Source organism: Schistocerca cancellata, chromosome 1 (genome assembly GCF_023864275.1).
Source record: "Schistocerca cancellata isolate TAMUIC-IGC-003103 chromosome 1, iqSchCanc2.1, whole genome shotgun sequence".
Classification (NCBI taxonomy): domain Eukaryota; kingdom Metazoa; phylum Arthropoda; class Insecta; order Orthoptera; family Acrididae; genus Schistocerca; species Schistocerca cancellata.
The window spans coordinates 957,870,816-957,887,760 of NC_064626.1; the positions used below are offsets into that span (position 1 = coordinate 957,870,816).

At 44.9% G+C, this 16,945-nt stretch overlaps 1 protein-coding gene across 1 annotated transcript in view; it reads left to right on the plus strand.

Annotated features, from left to right (window-relative positions):
• The first annotated feature begins 1,078 nt into the window (after positions 1–1,078).
• LOC126118681 (nephrin-like) overlaps positions 1,079–16,945 on the plus strand; it is a 199,806-nt gene continuing 183,939 nt past the window's right edge. Inside the window, exons 1-4 of the mRNA XM_049915052.1 lie at positions 1,079–1,153; positions 1,240–1,384; positions 7,747–7,877; positions 13,893–14,052. Of these exons, the coding sequence (XP_049771009.1) occupies positions 1,079–1,153; positions 1,240–1,384; positions 7,747–7,877; positions 13,893–14,052 (511 nt within the window). The remainder of the gene's footprint in view (positions 1,154–1,239; positions 1,385–7,746; positions 7,878–13,892; positions 14,053–16,945) is intronic.

The following is a 16,945-nucleotide window of genomic DNA, read 5'->3' on the forward strand; positions in this document are numbered from 1 at the left end:
CAACCTGTCTTTTCTCATTCTTTACTCATTTTCTCATACCCTTGGAAGACATCAGACCATCGACTGTTTTCATACCTCTGAGTGTCTGGAAGCCCTGCAGGACTACTAACGCACAGTCACCATTCATGCAAAACAGCTTTATTGGGAGCACGCTATGATTCATGGAAAAAGTTATGCTGAGCATCTCGGATGTAGATGTAGATGAGGAAGAGGAGTGTGCTGTGTATCTTTTGGTGTGCATTTTCTGGCGCTTACAGCGCTATCTATTAGAAATTACTCATTAATATGTTTTGTTCCATGATACTGATTTTTTTGTTTCTCTCCCTGCGTAATAGAACTGCCCTACACAATGGGTGTGTTGTGAGGGAGTAGCACTGGACTGCATTATCGAACTGCTTCCCAAGGTTGACTACATGTTAGGGGTAAGAAACAGTTTTTTCAGCCCCAATGTGTAGGTTCCCTTCAAGACAGATATTTTGTGATGGAGTTCTATTACCAGCCGTATCTATCCGTTTCACGTAGTAGTCTATAAATGAAGGACAAAAAATATTTTTCAAGCCCTTAATGTACAGGTTCAACCACACAGTAGAGTGTTCTGCAGTATTGGGTTTCTACAAATTCGGGTGGACATTGTAGGGAAAATGTTGACGCGGATAGAGGAGGGGATGGACATGGAGAGGAAGTGGGAGACAATGGATAAGGAGAGAGAGAGGCAGGAGGAGATTGACAGGGATGGCAGGAGGAAATAGGCAGAGAGAAAGGGCTGGAGTGAATGGAGGACAGACAGACGAGAGGCGGAGAGAGACAGATAGGGGAAGCAGAAAGTGGACAGAGTGAGTAAGGAGGAGCGAATGGGCAAAGAAAGAGAGGACAAAAGGACATGAACAGAGAGGTAAGGCAAAGGAGGAGATTACAGGGATATAGAAAGCGGAAGGAGCGTAGGGAGAGGGGGAGGGAAAGCTGGACAATGATAGGAGAGGGAAGGGATGTCGAGAGAGACGGCGGGGAAAGAGATGGAAAGAGGAAGTGGAGCAGAAGGTGGACAGAAACATGGCTGGAGAAAGAAAGGAAAAGAGGGATGGAAGTGAAGGAAGTGGTGTCGAGGAGAAACATGCAGTATATGTGCCATACGCGCACGCGGGCGCAGCCGTGGGTAACAGGCTAGTGAGAGAGTTACTGTATGTAAGCTGAATTCCTCCGGAGCGGGTGATGCACCTCGCGCGTGTGGCGGTGTTGCAGGTGAGCGCTGACGGCAACGCGACGACGAGCGTGCTGCCACTGCGGCCTCGGGCGCGCGACGCCGGCCGCCACCTGTGCTGCTCCGGCGACAACCCGCGGCTGCCGGCCGGCGCGCGCCGCGACTGCTGGAAGCTGGCCGTCCGCTGTGAGTCGCTCGCTCTCTCCGCTGCTCCAACACCCAGGGCACTCACTGCAATACAGAAGGTCCAGGGTGGTTCACGTGCGTCGTAAGCCCTGTCTACGGCGTTGTGTGGAATCAGTATTCACATAGGCAGGCCCTCATCACCCAATGACGTTCCGGCACGTTGTGCTCATAGTGAGGGAGATGGACTCCTGTTTGAAGAGAGGACTAATGAGACGGTGAAAGAGTGGCCTTGAAACAAAGTCCAAGAAGTTGTAGCCTACCAATAGCCACAGTGAGAGCACAACTTAGACGTATCCCAGATGATGTAGAAGTTGCGTTGACTAGATAAATGAGTTTTGGTATTCAAAAATTTATTGCGATACTAATGTTTTTCCAGGATTTACATAAGAATACAGTTTGTGGAACAATAATTTATTGTTAGTCCTACAATATTAATTGCTTCATGTGTGGGTCCACAGCCCCAACGTAACGTAGAAGAAAAGTAAAGTAAAGGCACTGTAGGCTGACAGCTTCATAGCAACACACTTTATATAGCGGGCAGCCACATTTGCATGAATGCATTCTTCTTAAACAAAACCGTAGCAGCTACTGAATAATCTTTTATTAGTACAATTGTTTTCGCAGCCTAAATTTGTATCAACAGGCACACCTGAATAGAAAAAAGTAAGTTGGGGGCTAGATTGTTAATTTCAATTGTTTTTACTTATTTTTACTTTTTATTTATTTATTTAGACAAGAAGTCCAAGGAAATCAATATGTAACTTCAGTGATGTTTACGTACCAAATATACGAAATAGACATTATCCATCAAGACAATCAGGTACGAAATAAGCAGATTACACACATTTGAACCATTTACAATGAAGCGTAGAGATTATTGGACACTCCCAGCACTCTCAGTCAAATTGTCTTAACACGTCCTTAAAATGAACGATAGTCAAACTACGTGTGGCGATATGAAGACGGCCATGGTGAATACCCTAAGTTCAGGCTCAATGCTTCTTTTTAAAACGTGATTCAACAGTTTCCATTCAGTTGTTGCTTGAATATGAGCTTGTGCAGCCGGTGCAATATGCATGACGTGTTATGTAAAGGTTTTTGTGGATCTTACACTCCTGGAAATGGAAAAAGATCACATTGACACCGGTATGTCAGACCCACCATACTTGGTCCGGACACTGCGAGAAGGCTGTACAAGCAATGATCACACGCACGGCACAACGGACACACCAGGAACCGCGGTGTTGGCCGTCGAATGGCGCTAGCTGCGCAGCATTTGTGCACCGCCGCCGCCAGTGTCAGCCAGTTTGCCGTGGCATACGGAACTCCATCGCAGTCTTTAACACTGGTAGCATGCCGCGACAGCGTGGACGTGAACCGTATGTGCAGTTGGCGGACTTTGAGCGTGGATCTCACACTCCTGGAAATAGAAAAAAGAACACATTGACACCGGTGTGTCAGACCCACCATACTTGCTCCGGACACTGCGAGAGGGCTGTACAAGCAATGATCACACGCACGGCACAGCGGACACATCAGGAACCGCGGTGTTGGCCGTCGAATGGCGCTAGCTGCGCAGCATTTGTGCACCGCCGCCGTCAGTGTCAGCCAGTTTGCCGTAGCATACGGAGCTCCATCGCAGTCTTTAACACTGGTAGCATGCCGCGACAGCGTGGACGTGAACCGTATGTGCAGTTGACGGACTTTGAGCGAGGGCGTATAGTGGGCATGCGGGAGGCCGGGTGGACGTACCGCCGAATTGCTCAACACGTGGGGCATGAGGTCTCCACAGTACATCGATGTTGTCGCCAGAGGTCGGCGGAAGGTGCACGTGCCCGTCGACCTGGAACCGGACCGCAGCGACGCACGGATGCACGCCAAGACCGTAGGATCTTACGCAGTGCCGTAGGGGACCGCACCGCCACTTCCCAGCAAATTAGGGACACTGTTGCTCCTGGGGTATCGGCGAGGACCATTCGAAACCGTCTCCATGAAGCTGGGCTACGGTCCCGCACACCGTTAGGCCGTCTTCCGCTCACGCCCCAACATCGTGGTGTCGCGACAGGCGTGAATGGAGGGACGAATGGAGACCTGTCGTCTTCAGCGATGAGAGTCGCTTCTGCCTTGGTGCCAATGATGGTCGTATGCGTGTTTGGCGCCGTGCAGGTGAGCGCCACAATCAGGACTGCATACGACCGAGGCACACAGGGCCAACACCCGGCATCATGGTGTGGGGAGCGATCTCCTACGCTGGCCGTACACCACTGGTGATCGTCGAGGGGACACTGAATAGTGCACGGTACATCCAAACCGTCATCGAACCCATCGTTCTACCATTCCTAGACCGCAAGGGAACTTGCTGTTCCAACAGGACAATGCACGTCCGCATGTATCCCGTGCCACCCAACGTGCTCTAGAAGGTGTAAGTCAACTACCCTGGCCAACAAGATCTCCGGATCTGTCCCCCATTGAGCATGTTTGGGACTGGATGAAGCGTCGTCTCACGCGGTCTGCACGTCCAGCACGAACGCTGGTCCAAATGAGGCGCCAGGTGGAAATGGCATGGCAAGCCGTTCCACAGGACTACATCCAGCCTTTCTACGATCGTCTCCATGGGAGAATAGCAGCCTGCATTGCTGCGAAAGGTGGATATACACTGTGCCGACATTGTGCATGCTCTGTTGGCTGTGTCTATGTGCCTGTGGTTCTGTCAGTGTGATCATGTGATGTATCTGACCCCAGGAATGTGTCAATAAAGTTTCCCCTTCCTGGGACAATGAATTCACGGTGTTCTTATTTCAATTTCCAGGAGTGTATTTACATTTGTAGAAATATCTGTCACTACTTAACACGATATATTGAACATGTGATGGGATATAGCAAAGATGCGACGTCGAGTCACGAACCGGGCATGTAGTCTTGACGAAATATATGTGCAATCTGCCCGCTACCAAATAGGTCGCTGAAAGAAAAAGGTCATTGACTGGATGCAAGCTGTCTTTATCCTTCCAATATTAAGCGTTTCGGACATTGCTGTCATCAGATATCCTGGAACATCGTGTTGCACATTAATAAAAGAGGTACATGTTGTAGTAGTAATTATGATAAGCAGAGACTACTTATGATAGTTACTAGTGGGGCGTGGCGCCTTATATCGCTCCTGCCTAGAGCCTGTCAATTGGGAAAATGACTGACGCATGCACAGTGACAGATGGTCTCAAGCGGATTCAGCCGACTCCACCAGAGTCTAGTAGTGCACAGACACATTCAAGAAACAGGTCAAGAGAATGTTTTTTGTGAATTGTTCTGTTTATTTCTTTAAGACTTTTTCGTTTATTTGTGTTCGTGCAGTTTTGTATACGTTTTTAGTAGTGTGAGTGATGTGTGAATGTTGTCTACAGTAAATATGTAGATCACTGTTATACTGACAAACGCTGCACGAACTAGCGTGAGAAACTTTTAAGGCAGTGTGAATGCAGACGACGGGGAATCATAATATGTTCGGTAAGTTTATGGTAAAAAGAAAGCTAATTTGAGTGCAAATGAAAATAGTTAATAACATACAGTATAAACAAAATATCAGAATTTTAAATATTTATTTCGGGAAAAAGTACAGTTCGAAATCGTGTTATTTGTATATTGGTTTGTCATGAAAACCGCGGACTAACGCGGGAGAATAATGTTTTTCTATTGGCCTTAAAGAAAACTGGCAAGTCAGAACAGAGTATTGTTCGCGCGTCCTTTCTCTTGGAGATAGAGATTGCTTACAGCAGTCTAGGTAGTCAAGAGTCCAGAATTTAAATGGTACGGTCGTGTGTAGAATGAGCTCCGAAGGAAGTTATAATTTGCCAGTTTTAGTTGTGCTACATGTTTCAAAACCGTTTTAAAGTAAAGGGATATTTATTCCTGTGTGTGTTGTAGAAAGCACGGATTTATTAAGTAATTTTGTGTATGAGAAAAGACAGTAATTCCGCGTCGTATATTGGGCAGATCGGTAACTAAAAACTTGAGTTCATTAGACACCGATAAACTTAATAGTTTGCGAGTATTTTCATTAAAGAACAATCTGAGCTTAGTAGCTGTTCAGATTTTGGGAAATAAGTTGCCATAAACTTACTAACGGGAATTAAAGGGTTTGTGCATGACTGTGTTGAGATTAGCACGAGCATGACACTGAAAGTGTACATTATTAAGGTTCAGAATGTACCAAAATTTTCTCAATATTTCCACCTTTCATTCGAAATTGAGATCTTTCCCAGATTCACGGAATAGTTACGTTGTATGCAACCTGGTACGAGTTTCAGTACGGTAGGTTCCTGCTCGGCTTTCCTACCGGCGACATGCTGCAACGAGTTCAAGGGTAGGTGCAGGTAATGGACGAAAGGAACCACGCTGCCGCACTACAACAACATGTCATTTTTCTATCTTTATGCAGCTTAATGTCCTAGGATACCTGATGATGGCAATGTCTGAAACTCGTAATATTGGAATTTACCTCAGAGACCATTTCAGCATTCTGCAGAGTGCACATACGAAGGAGATATATTTATGTGTGTTTGCATAAGTTCCGATGTTGCAAAATTACATTTGCCAAAACCGGCCAGCAAAAATATAACTAGCAAAAATATAACTACAATTAGCGATAATGTCTGTTCAAGATTTCACTTCTATATTGCATATTACTCTACATCACCCCCATACCTGAATGTGTCAAGCATGAGCTGTAGAGAGATTTTCTCTGTCCAAAAGTAACTCACGACTAGGAGCTCGGAAAGATAATGAATCTTATTGACTTTCAACAGTTAATGGAGGGGATGCGCAGAAAGGCTGGAAACTGGGCCGCTTCCTAGGTGACGCGGAATGTAATAAGTAAAGCTGAGAAAGTTGGAAAACAAGCGTCGGATAATCAGCCGCTGAAGCTGTAAATAGTTTTACTGGTTCAAAGTCACGACCGGCTTCGGGCAGTTAGCAGCCCATCTTCAAATGTACAAGACTGCAAAAGTGAAAATGAAGAAGTTATAATTAGAGATAGTGTAAGAGTTATAGCTAAAACAAGAACGTAAGAGAACTTACACCGCTACTCACGTGGTCACCGCACGCTGCGAACCCTAGGCGGTGGACAGGTGATGATGCAGGTGATGGTGCAGGTGAAGATGCAGGTGATGATGCAGGTGATGGTGCAGGGGATAGTGCAGGTGATGATGTGGTGGTATAAGGCAGCCGCGCACGAAACCTTACGACCGTCAAACTACAAGAAATAATGAACAGTGTAAGAGGGGACCGATAAGCCCGAACGTAGAAAAGGTGAATACACAATATATAAGTGAATAGAGATGATTAAATGTACATCGTCATAGTAAAAATAACATAGGCTTACAACGGCCCGAAACCGATCGTGCTTTTGAACCAATAAAGCTATTTACAACTGCAGCGGTTGATTACATCTGCTGATATCCTTCTTACCACATCTGATGCAGTAGAACAAAGTTATGGGTACGACATAGTGCATTCATTATGCGTGGAAGAATCGTCCTTCTGACATATTGGCATAATTAACTGTAAATAGAATACAATATTAATAAAGCTGTGTATTAGCGATGAGTGATAATCAGTGACTATACTGACTCCTTCAGTTATGGTCCGCTACTAAGACTGTAATTATTCCTCAATGCTTTTACTAGTAACTAATATTTTAAGGGTTATCTAAAAATTGGCAAAGTAGCTTCTGCATTTTTTGTAGTATAATTATCAATGCATACTACTCACTGTCAAGATCATCTTGTTGTGTCTGCCTTATTTGTTGATTATTCTACCATTTATTAGTTTATTTCAGAATTAAAGGCTGTAGCTAGTTATCGTACAGACTTCGGAATCCGCCGTCTTTGCCGCATCCAAACATCTTACCCTTCTCTAGAACCCAGGAAAAACCAATGCAATGGTTCATGCATACATAATCGTGCATTCGGCGGCCTGTGACAAATGTCCTTCCGGACAGGTCCCTTCTCATGTTTAAAAAACACGCCCTCCTATAATTGGCACTGGGCACAACCTTACAAGGTGTCCACATGATTCTCCAGTCTTGCCTCCACATTTAATGGTACACTGCACCGCATGTTCCTCAATTACAGTAGCAGGGAGTCTGTCGCTTGTTTCTGTCGTTGAAACACATGTATCATAGACAAAGATAGTCATATACAGGTAGGCTTTTAATCCTGCTGATATCAGTTTTTGCGACATTTGCTGACTAGCGTGGTAGCATGGCTCATGCACCACATTGCTGCGGGAAGGCTGCGTTGAGCAGAGTTGCTTAGTAGAGAATATGTCGCCCGTCGGGCAGCGACGTACGAGGCGCCGTTTTCCAGACAGCCCCGTCGTGTCTCTGGAGCTGGGCAGCGGCCTCAACGCCAGCGCCATCCGAGAGGGCGACGACGTCTACCTCGAGTGCCGCGTGCGGGCCGACCCGTGGGTCACCGACGTCGTCTGGACGCACGACGTGAGTACGGCTGCGCTCTGCCGCCCTAGCTGGGTACAGTGATAGTACTAATATATCGCAGTTACTCCCTTCCCAAGTGAGTAGTAAGCGACTATTGGTGGCACTCTTAACACCATTTTATAAAGAATAAAACAAATTATTTTTGAATGATAATCCGGAAAGATTATACAGGGTGTGAGATCACCTAGAATGCAAACTGACACAGAAAAAGTATACGACAATACCAGAAAATGAGTTTCAGTAAACGTGGATCCGTAAGCAACTTGCGAGCTAATTGTAGATGTATGGTTATGAGCAATAACTGACTGAAGTAGGAAATATTGTCCTAGTACATATATTATTTAATGTATTTCGATTACGTTCCTATCTGGCCACTCTCGAATTTTACCGAGGGCCTACTTTAACGGCTAATACAATTCTACTTCACCGTGTTATAGTTTACTGAGCACTCGTATCTGTTATGGAGGTCTCCCTCACAGTCGGAAATTATATTGAATACGTCCCTGTAGTGAGATACGAATCACATAAATGTCTAGACGGTAGAGCTCGCTCTTATAGTCATTCAATCCTACATTTTACTTCAGCGATGACCCCAGAATATTGAAGTCAGGTGATAACTGAAGTACAGGCCCTCCTCTTGCTATCCATCTTATACCATACTGGTGAGTCAGCTGCCGTGCTACATCAGCAGCAATATGTACCAGAGTCCGGCCATCCAAGTTCCCTGACCAAAGGTGAAATTATCATCCAAATTACACGGGTACTAAATCGATAAAGCAACACTTCAAATACTTTTTCTGTTGACTACAACAGTACTTCTTGCTTACGTCAGTAACCAAACATTCTAATCTGCCTCACAGAAAGCTCTTTTGCTGTGACCTGTATTTAAGGAAAGTTTTTGTTTTCATCATCGTATACTTTCACTCTTGTCAGTTAACGGTATTAATTATTTGTTACAATTACTCCATAATTACTGTAACATGCAACATTCTCATTTTACCATTTCGTATATATTTTGTACTATGAAGAATAAATGTACTAGGAGTACCATGTTAAACATTGTGCTGCACAAACGTAAGACTTAAGCCCATACATACGTGGTTTATTAGGTAGCTCCTAATGAAATAATTATAAAATGAATGAAAACTTGACTACTAACAGTAAATTAGTTTCTCTAGATCGTTAGTTTATTAATGTTCCACTGTGCTAGAAATCATCTTCAGATCATAATATATCTTGATGGACTCTAACAATATACAATCAAGTACTACGTTTTCTGCCTCAGTACTTTACTGAGGCGCTTAATGTCATCTTACACCAGCAGCAAAATGTACTCAGTACTTAGTTGTATAATATGTGTTGCACTCTGTAACTATATTTTAAGATCTGAAGATGACTGCTAGCCAAATCGAAACCGTTAATACTATTTTATAAACTCCCGATCCAGACAAATGAAGGTTATATTGAAAATTAAGGTCGCTTTTCCACAGTCTTGGGCATAAAAAGCCACTTAATATATGCGTTTTTCAAAAAGACTGATTTGATTTCGCAAGACTGTGTCTTCTTGATGAATATAGATAGAAACTTTGAGTGAATCTTAACTTAGTCATGGGGAAACAAATTTTTAGTTTCGAAAGAATCATGACATTGGATAAAATTTTCTTGGTTTACAACCTGCGTCACAAGAAATAAAACACTCGAAATTTCGACGGCTGCTTTCGCTGTCATTATCAGCAGTAAAAACGATAGACTGCCGTGACTGACACCATGTTCCGCTTATACAGGCACGACTGCAACGTCTGGAGCCTTCCAGAAGGGGCCAAACTGAGCATGCACGGAAGGCGATCTGGGCAACTCGCAGCAGGTCCGACCCACCATGGGACCGATGACGTCAGGTGGGGCGACGAGCAGGCGCCACGTTTGAAAGTGTCGTTCCCGCCTCCGTACATGTGTGAAGCATCCTTCTTTGCTGTCACCCGACATACAGAGCCGTAAAACCATGTCCTAGTATTTGTGTACCCTCGGTCTCGGTAATATATGTTGTGTCTGCCTCAGTCACAATGAAATCCCCATGAGGTGACGCCAGATTTGCCATTCACTGTACAGGAAATCAGCGCACAATGACTTTTAATTGGACGCTGATAGTTTTCAGCACCCTTTACACAAGAAACGGCCATGATCACGTAAGTTTCCAGAGTAAAGCTTATGGCTGACGGCGACCACCTATACTCCAAATTGCAGCATTTCAGACGCGTGTTCAGAGGCGATGGTTATAGCGAAGGAGACATTACAAACGCTTTCAGGCACCACCGACGGAGGACGCCTCATGAATCGGCAGAAATGGCCAGACCGGCTGCTTTCGTATCATTATGTGGGGCAATGAATACCAAAATTTCTACAGAGACAATTACTGAGACCAACGTTCCAGCCCACTTCTGTGGTATGAGATATGTTGCGCTCAGTTAAAGACAACACATGTGTTGGAGTGCCTAATGTATATGGTGACCCCTGCGAACGCGACAGAAACTATGTATGTCAAACGATTCACACTGTTTGCGAGTGATGTATTGAGCACAAGTGTTGTATTAACCAAAGTGAGCTTGAGAAGTCGGCCATAAACTAAGATTGCCTGGAAAATGGACGTAAAATACAACTTGAAAAGACAACAATTTATGTTAATGCCTCAGCATATTGGCAGCTGACATTAGATTAAACAGCAACAGTTTTACCCGAGGCCAGAAGTACACAACCAATAGGGCGTGGGACGGGTTTGGATATCGAGTGAAAGCTAAGACCAATATTTGAACCTTGTACAGAGGAGGGAGCGGCCATTTCAAACGTGGCGCCGGCCCCTCGCGCTACATGACGTCATCGGCCCCACGCAGGCCGGATCTGCTTCTAGCTGCCGAACACGCCTTCTGTGCACAGGTCTGTTCTGCCCTCTCTGGAGGATTCCAGACGGTGCAATCGCACCTAAGTGGAACACTGTGCCAGCTCCAGTAGTCTGGTTTTTTTTTACTCCTGATAATGATGAAAAAGACAGCCGCGTCAGCTCAGCATTTTATGTGAAATTACGTGGCTTGTAAACCGAGATGCCACCAGAAAAGACTCCAAGGACAGAACCATCCGATTACCCAACGGGTACATCTTTTACATGCATGCACGTACAATACTAGATACTTTTTCATAGTTACCTGTTGAATCGAATTTTTACTCTCTCTTTTACAAAAAGATCAAATGTGCTGTATGTCCAGTTACGCAGTGTGGGTTCTGTACACACCTCACGACCGAGTCATCGTCACGGCAGTTCAAAAGAAAGGTATTACTTGTAGATGATAGTGTAGTGGTGCTCCGCCAAATTGAAATACGAAATTTTCTCCACAATCCTGCAAGTGTTGAAGCCATGTCTTCAACAGATCCAGGAATGTGTTTCCTGTAACTGTATTTTCAGAGAGGAATGGGCGCTAACTTTCTTCTTCCGAAACGACGCAAAACACATTAAGCTGTGGGGAGTCCAACTTTTGCTAGTTTGTAACACGTGTCTATATGTTTTAAGTTTTCTTACGTCCTTAACTGGACGATTCATGAGAAAATAAATTCCTTTCCATTTTTACTGTCAGAACTAATTTACAAAACACTACATGTTGTTGTTTATCACGACATGAAGGGTTTGCAGCACCTAAATACTGTATGATGTGAAATGTAAATGTTGCTACAAAACATGCAAGATAAACACTTGATAAGAGGCTAACTGTCCGCTGGAATAACGACTCGACTTCTTTGGGCTAGGTGTAATGAATTCGAAGTCTTAACCGAGCTCGCAGAGACAATTGAGGATTTCCCCTTCCTTGAGTAACCTCAAGTGGTGTTCATAAAGTCCTAACTATCATACCGAAAAAAATCTGTCTACGTCCACGAAAAAATTTTGATTAGGAATAGCACGTGGCTCCATGGTATTAATAATCTACTTACTTACCTTTGAATGCGAGACATTATTCACGACTGTGAATGACTTGGTAGGTACATTGTTTACAGAGATCTGCATTTTGGCTGCTCATTATAGATCTCTCGTAAAAAATCACCTTGTATCCAGTTTGGAAATGGCTTTCACATAACTATTTTCTCATCCGAGGAAAGAATGAGAAACCACTGAGTTCTGTATGAAGACAATACCCGGTATTATGAGCCAAACTTTGATAGCCCAGGAACCTGCATATAGACTGTACCACGTGCAGCATGAACTAGGATATGGTCAATCGCGGAACCTGATATCCATGACTGATTTTCAGTATCTCTTTGATCCCGATATACCGGTCTAGAGCACACCACCGAGCCACTTTATCAAACGAAATTGCGTTGTTGCCGTATGAACGCATAAGCTCGGCATGGTTCGATGCAGTGTTTTGTCCTTATAAATAAAGAAAATGAATTATTGTACCATTCTGCACTTTATCAATGGTTAATGTCGTTTCATTTTGGTTCCTCTTTTGGAGTGGTACTTTAGAGTTGTGCGGCCATTAGGTGTGTACCAAAACTGCTGACATTTAGCTGAAAACAGACAAAAAAAAATTTCGGAATATTATTTGAAAAGTAATTACGCAAATCTATTTAAAACTTTGTCACTACAGCTGACCGTATCACGAAACTGCTAGTGCCACTGTGGATTTGTCTGACGTGTAGGAGGTGCAGTGCCTCTACTGTCAATGAAACTCTCGTTGGACAGTTGTAGCAGAATTGCAACTGCTAAAACGACGAACGGATAACGCCTTTTGTTGCTGAGTTATCGCCATCCGTTTCGACACACAACTGGTAATGAATCAGCGAACTAGCTGCAACCTTGAATTACTCAAGACAACCACATGGACCGGCAAATTACTACTGGCGCCAAGACAAACTTTCTCAAGTTTCGATGAGTGCGTTGAAATTCCCGTCAAGTTTCAATAATTAAAACAACACACTCTTTTCGTGGTGAATTTCGGTTCAAAAAATGCGGAATTTGTCGTGGGACCTTGGCGAATATTCCCGCTTCAACACCTATAGTTTCACGAAGCTCCGATAGGTAGCGGCTCTAAGCGTAGCCTTGTACACCGGAACTGCGTCACTGAGTTTCTTTCGGCGGAAAACCAGAGCACCGCAGATATTCATAGGTTCTTGCGCAGTGTGTCGACACCGCCAATAGAGACATCCGGTTGAGTGACGAGGTATCTGATTCTGATCCGTCACTCACCTCGAATGAGAGTTTCTGCACGTTACTACATTGCAAGAGTCACAGCCGTGGTCAGCCAGCCACCGAGAGGGAGATCGGACAGGTTTGTGCGACCTCGCGGCGATGATGACAGACTCATCGCCCAATGACTTATCGTGCTTTTGTTCACTGGAAAAGCATGCAAGATAAGCACTTGATAAGTGGCTAACTATCTGCTGGCATGATGACTCGACTTCTGTGGGTATGTGTGATGCATTCGAAGTTTTAAATCAGCTCTGTGACAATTGGGGACTTACCCTGGCATAAGTAACTTCAAGAGGTATTCATAAAGTCTTATTAACCATTTAGAAAAAACAAGAGTCTGTAGGTACGAAATAATTTTGAGTAGGCATATGATGGAGGTTCATGACACACTCGTCAACCATTTGGGGACGGATGAGTTTCTGGCCACGTAACAGAAGACCATAAACTGCAGTAAGTGGGTGATGGGGAGGTTATTGATGCAGCAAGACGTTGGCCGCGATGTCGAGCAGTCGATTCGTACCATTCAGGCACACAAGCGCTCGCAATCTCGCAATAAAATGGCGGTAGGTCGTCGCCTTGGACGGAGGCTGCTGAAGAATACGGTTTGTAGTCAAAAGTGTGGGGAATAATGTGGTTCATTGGAATCCTGAGTAGAAACAACCTGTTTTCTGAAAAAAGAAAGTGTTGCAGCACATTTCTGACACCCAATGTGGTTTAGCAGCACAGACATTTCACGTTTCGTGAAGGCGCGCTGAGCAGGACAGTGTGTGTGGTTGTGGTTGCAGGGCAGGCAGGTGCAGACGAACGCCAGCGCGGGCACGCTGCTGAGCAACCTGACGCTGGTGCTGCAGGCGGTGCGCCGGCACAGCGCCGGCCGCTACTCGTGCCGCGTCGCCAACGACGAGGGCCGCGCGGACAGCAGCCCGCTCGCTCTGGACGTCAAGTGTGAGTAGGCACCCGCCTCGCACAGCCACTTCTCTCACTGCAGTAACTTGTGGGGACACGCCTCTGCATCCGGGGCTCACGTGGCCCTGTGGCGTGCGTCGCAGCACGTGACACTACCGGCCTCACGAGCACCAGCGACCGTCTACGGCGGGGAGAGAGTTACTGTTTCAAGAGAGTTTAATACTACTTAGCTGTCGATTGGACTTAGTAGGTACATGTTTCTTCACACAGTGATTCCCAATTCGTCCAGGACGCAACTGAGCGTTCTCGATGTATGTCGGGCAAGGCAACTAGTCTGACATCACAAGTTCGTTCTACGACCTGCGTTTCTTGTAGGCCATGACTCGACAGAAGGTTAATTCACTATACGATACCAACGTGAGGAAATAAGTCCACCGACTGGAAGCAGACACCTCTGATCGTTGTTCGAAAATACATATATATCCCTTTTTAGGTCAGTGCAGATTGTCTAACGTCTCTCCCGTAGTATTACCAAAATATCCATCTCTGGTTCTCTTCCTCTTCTTTACCGCCTCAGCGCGAAGGTTGGTAGGCTGCCTCAACCTTTCTCACTTTCTGATGTTAGTCTGTCCTCATACTCACCTATCTACTTTCATCTGTAGCATACACTCTGAACGACATCTTTTTCGCCGTCGACTATACTGTCTATGAAATTAAATGATGGGATAGTACTTTTGGCTGGGAGACTCCAACTGGAGTTTTCCGGGCACCTAAATGCAAGACTTTGAATTTTAAGCGAATTCGGCGACTTTCACGTCGTTGATTTGGACTGTTTCGGGGGAAGAGACCAAACAGTGAGGTCATTGGTCTCATCGGATTAGGCAAGGACGGGGGAGGAAATCGGCCGTGCCCTTTCAAACGAACCATCCCTGCATTTATCTGGAGTAATTTAGGGAAATCACGGAAAACCCGCGTCGTTGATTATGACGAAGAGATGATGAGGACAACGCCTAGTTCACAAGAGAATAAAATCTCTGATCCGGCCGGGAATCGAACCCGAGAGCCCCTTGGCCTAGAGAAAGCAACGCTAACCACCTTACCGCGATCTCCGAATTTTACTGTCTATGTGCATAATACGCTGGTATCCAAAACTTAAGGACGAAAGTAACTTGCGAATGATGTGTCACTGCCAAGTAACATAGCTCCATGGAACTTGGACCACACGCACGAAGAATTGTAACGGAATAATACAGAAGGTAGCTGAAATAAATCTGCACTGACACAAACGGGAGTAACACTTTCAATTCATAGACAATAATTACACTGAAGTCACCTCGATTTATGATGGTCCCCTGGACATTAAAAAAGGTGAGACATGGTTCTTCATAGAGTATGTGATCACCAACACGGCAACGTGCTGTCATGGTGGTCACAAGTTTTATAATGAATTTTTGTGGTACGGTGTACCATTCCTCCACTAGCGCGATTGACAGTTGCTGGATGGTCGTTGGTGCATGTGCAAGTGCTTCAGTACGTCTCCCCAAAGCATCAAACAAGTGTTTGGAGGGAACTCGAAGGAACTGCAGGCCAGTCCATTCCCCAAAATTCCTCTCGTTCCAAAAGCTCCTTCACCTGAGCTGTTTGAAACTGCCACGCATTGTCATCCATAAAAATGGGGTCAGGGCCAAACGCACCCCTGGAAAGACAGACACAGTGTATGGTTAGTGTGCCTCAATAACGTCGACCAGTGAGAGGACCGTGTTGGAGGTCAGTATGCCCATGCAGCATTATGCCTCCCCACATCATACACCTGGACCACGAAAAAGATCATATTGGACAACGCTGGAGATATCGATCCTCAAATATCGATAGGTAGGACCAAAAATTCAGCCAGGATTATTGCTGAAAATGATCTTTATTGTCGTCTAGGTGGTATGGTGTGAGATGGCATTATATTGCAAGGCCGTAACTCTACTCACCTGTCAACCTTGCTGTACTTCTTCCCAATGTGCGAATTTTGTACAGAACATGATTGGTGGAAGATTCTCGAAACAAGAGGACAGTCGGCAAATGTACTGGTCTGCCAGTTCCTTCAGCTTAAAACCCAATGAGAACGTCTGGGAGCCATTGGGCAGACGTATTGAACCACTTTACGTGCATCAGCACCCATCCAACAGTTGTCAACTGCGCGGAGGAAGTGACACAAGAACTCCTTACCAACCTTGTGGCCATAATGGGCACACGTTTCACACCAAATATTGTTGACCGTAGTTATCGCACAGCCCGTTAAGAACCATGTCCCGCCTTTTGTAATATCTAGGGAACATCATGAATCGCTACGACTTCAGTGTAGATGTAGGCTTTCAATAGAAGTGTCATTATTGTTTCCTGTACACTGAATGGCCGGCTTCATACCACAGTCGTTCTGATCACTGAGGGCCACACCCTGAATATGCTACATTTATTAGTGGTTCATACATATGGAAGTCTAGTCGTGATCTAATACAGGCCATAGTCAGAAAGACAATGACATTACTAAAAGATATGCTGTACCAGAAGAATTGGTGAAGAAATTAATGCTAAAATACATGAGGAGGGTATTCCTCATAGGACCACTGTTAATGCAGTCAGTTCACCCACCTCCAGACTGGCAATACATCAGGTAGACTTACTAGCACCCAAACTGCGACATTGTGAATATAACGTTTTTAACTCGCGGAAAACGTTGAAACTCCCAAGGAAATGAAGATAGACGAAGCGAATGGGGCCTGTAGTGGTAGGGAAAGTGCAGGTGGCATATTTCTTTCATTTACCTTCTGTACTGTACTGTACTTTTATCGCCAATCTCTTTAACTACTGTAGGGATTTTGATTCGGCTTCCACTAAAGGTTAGATTGATTCGCGATAAAGATTTGCGTATATAATTTATTAT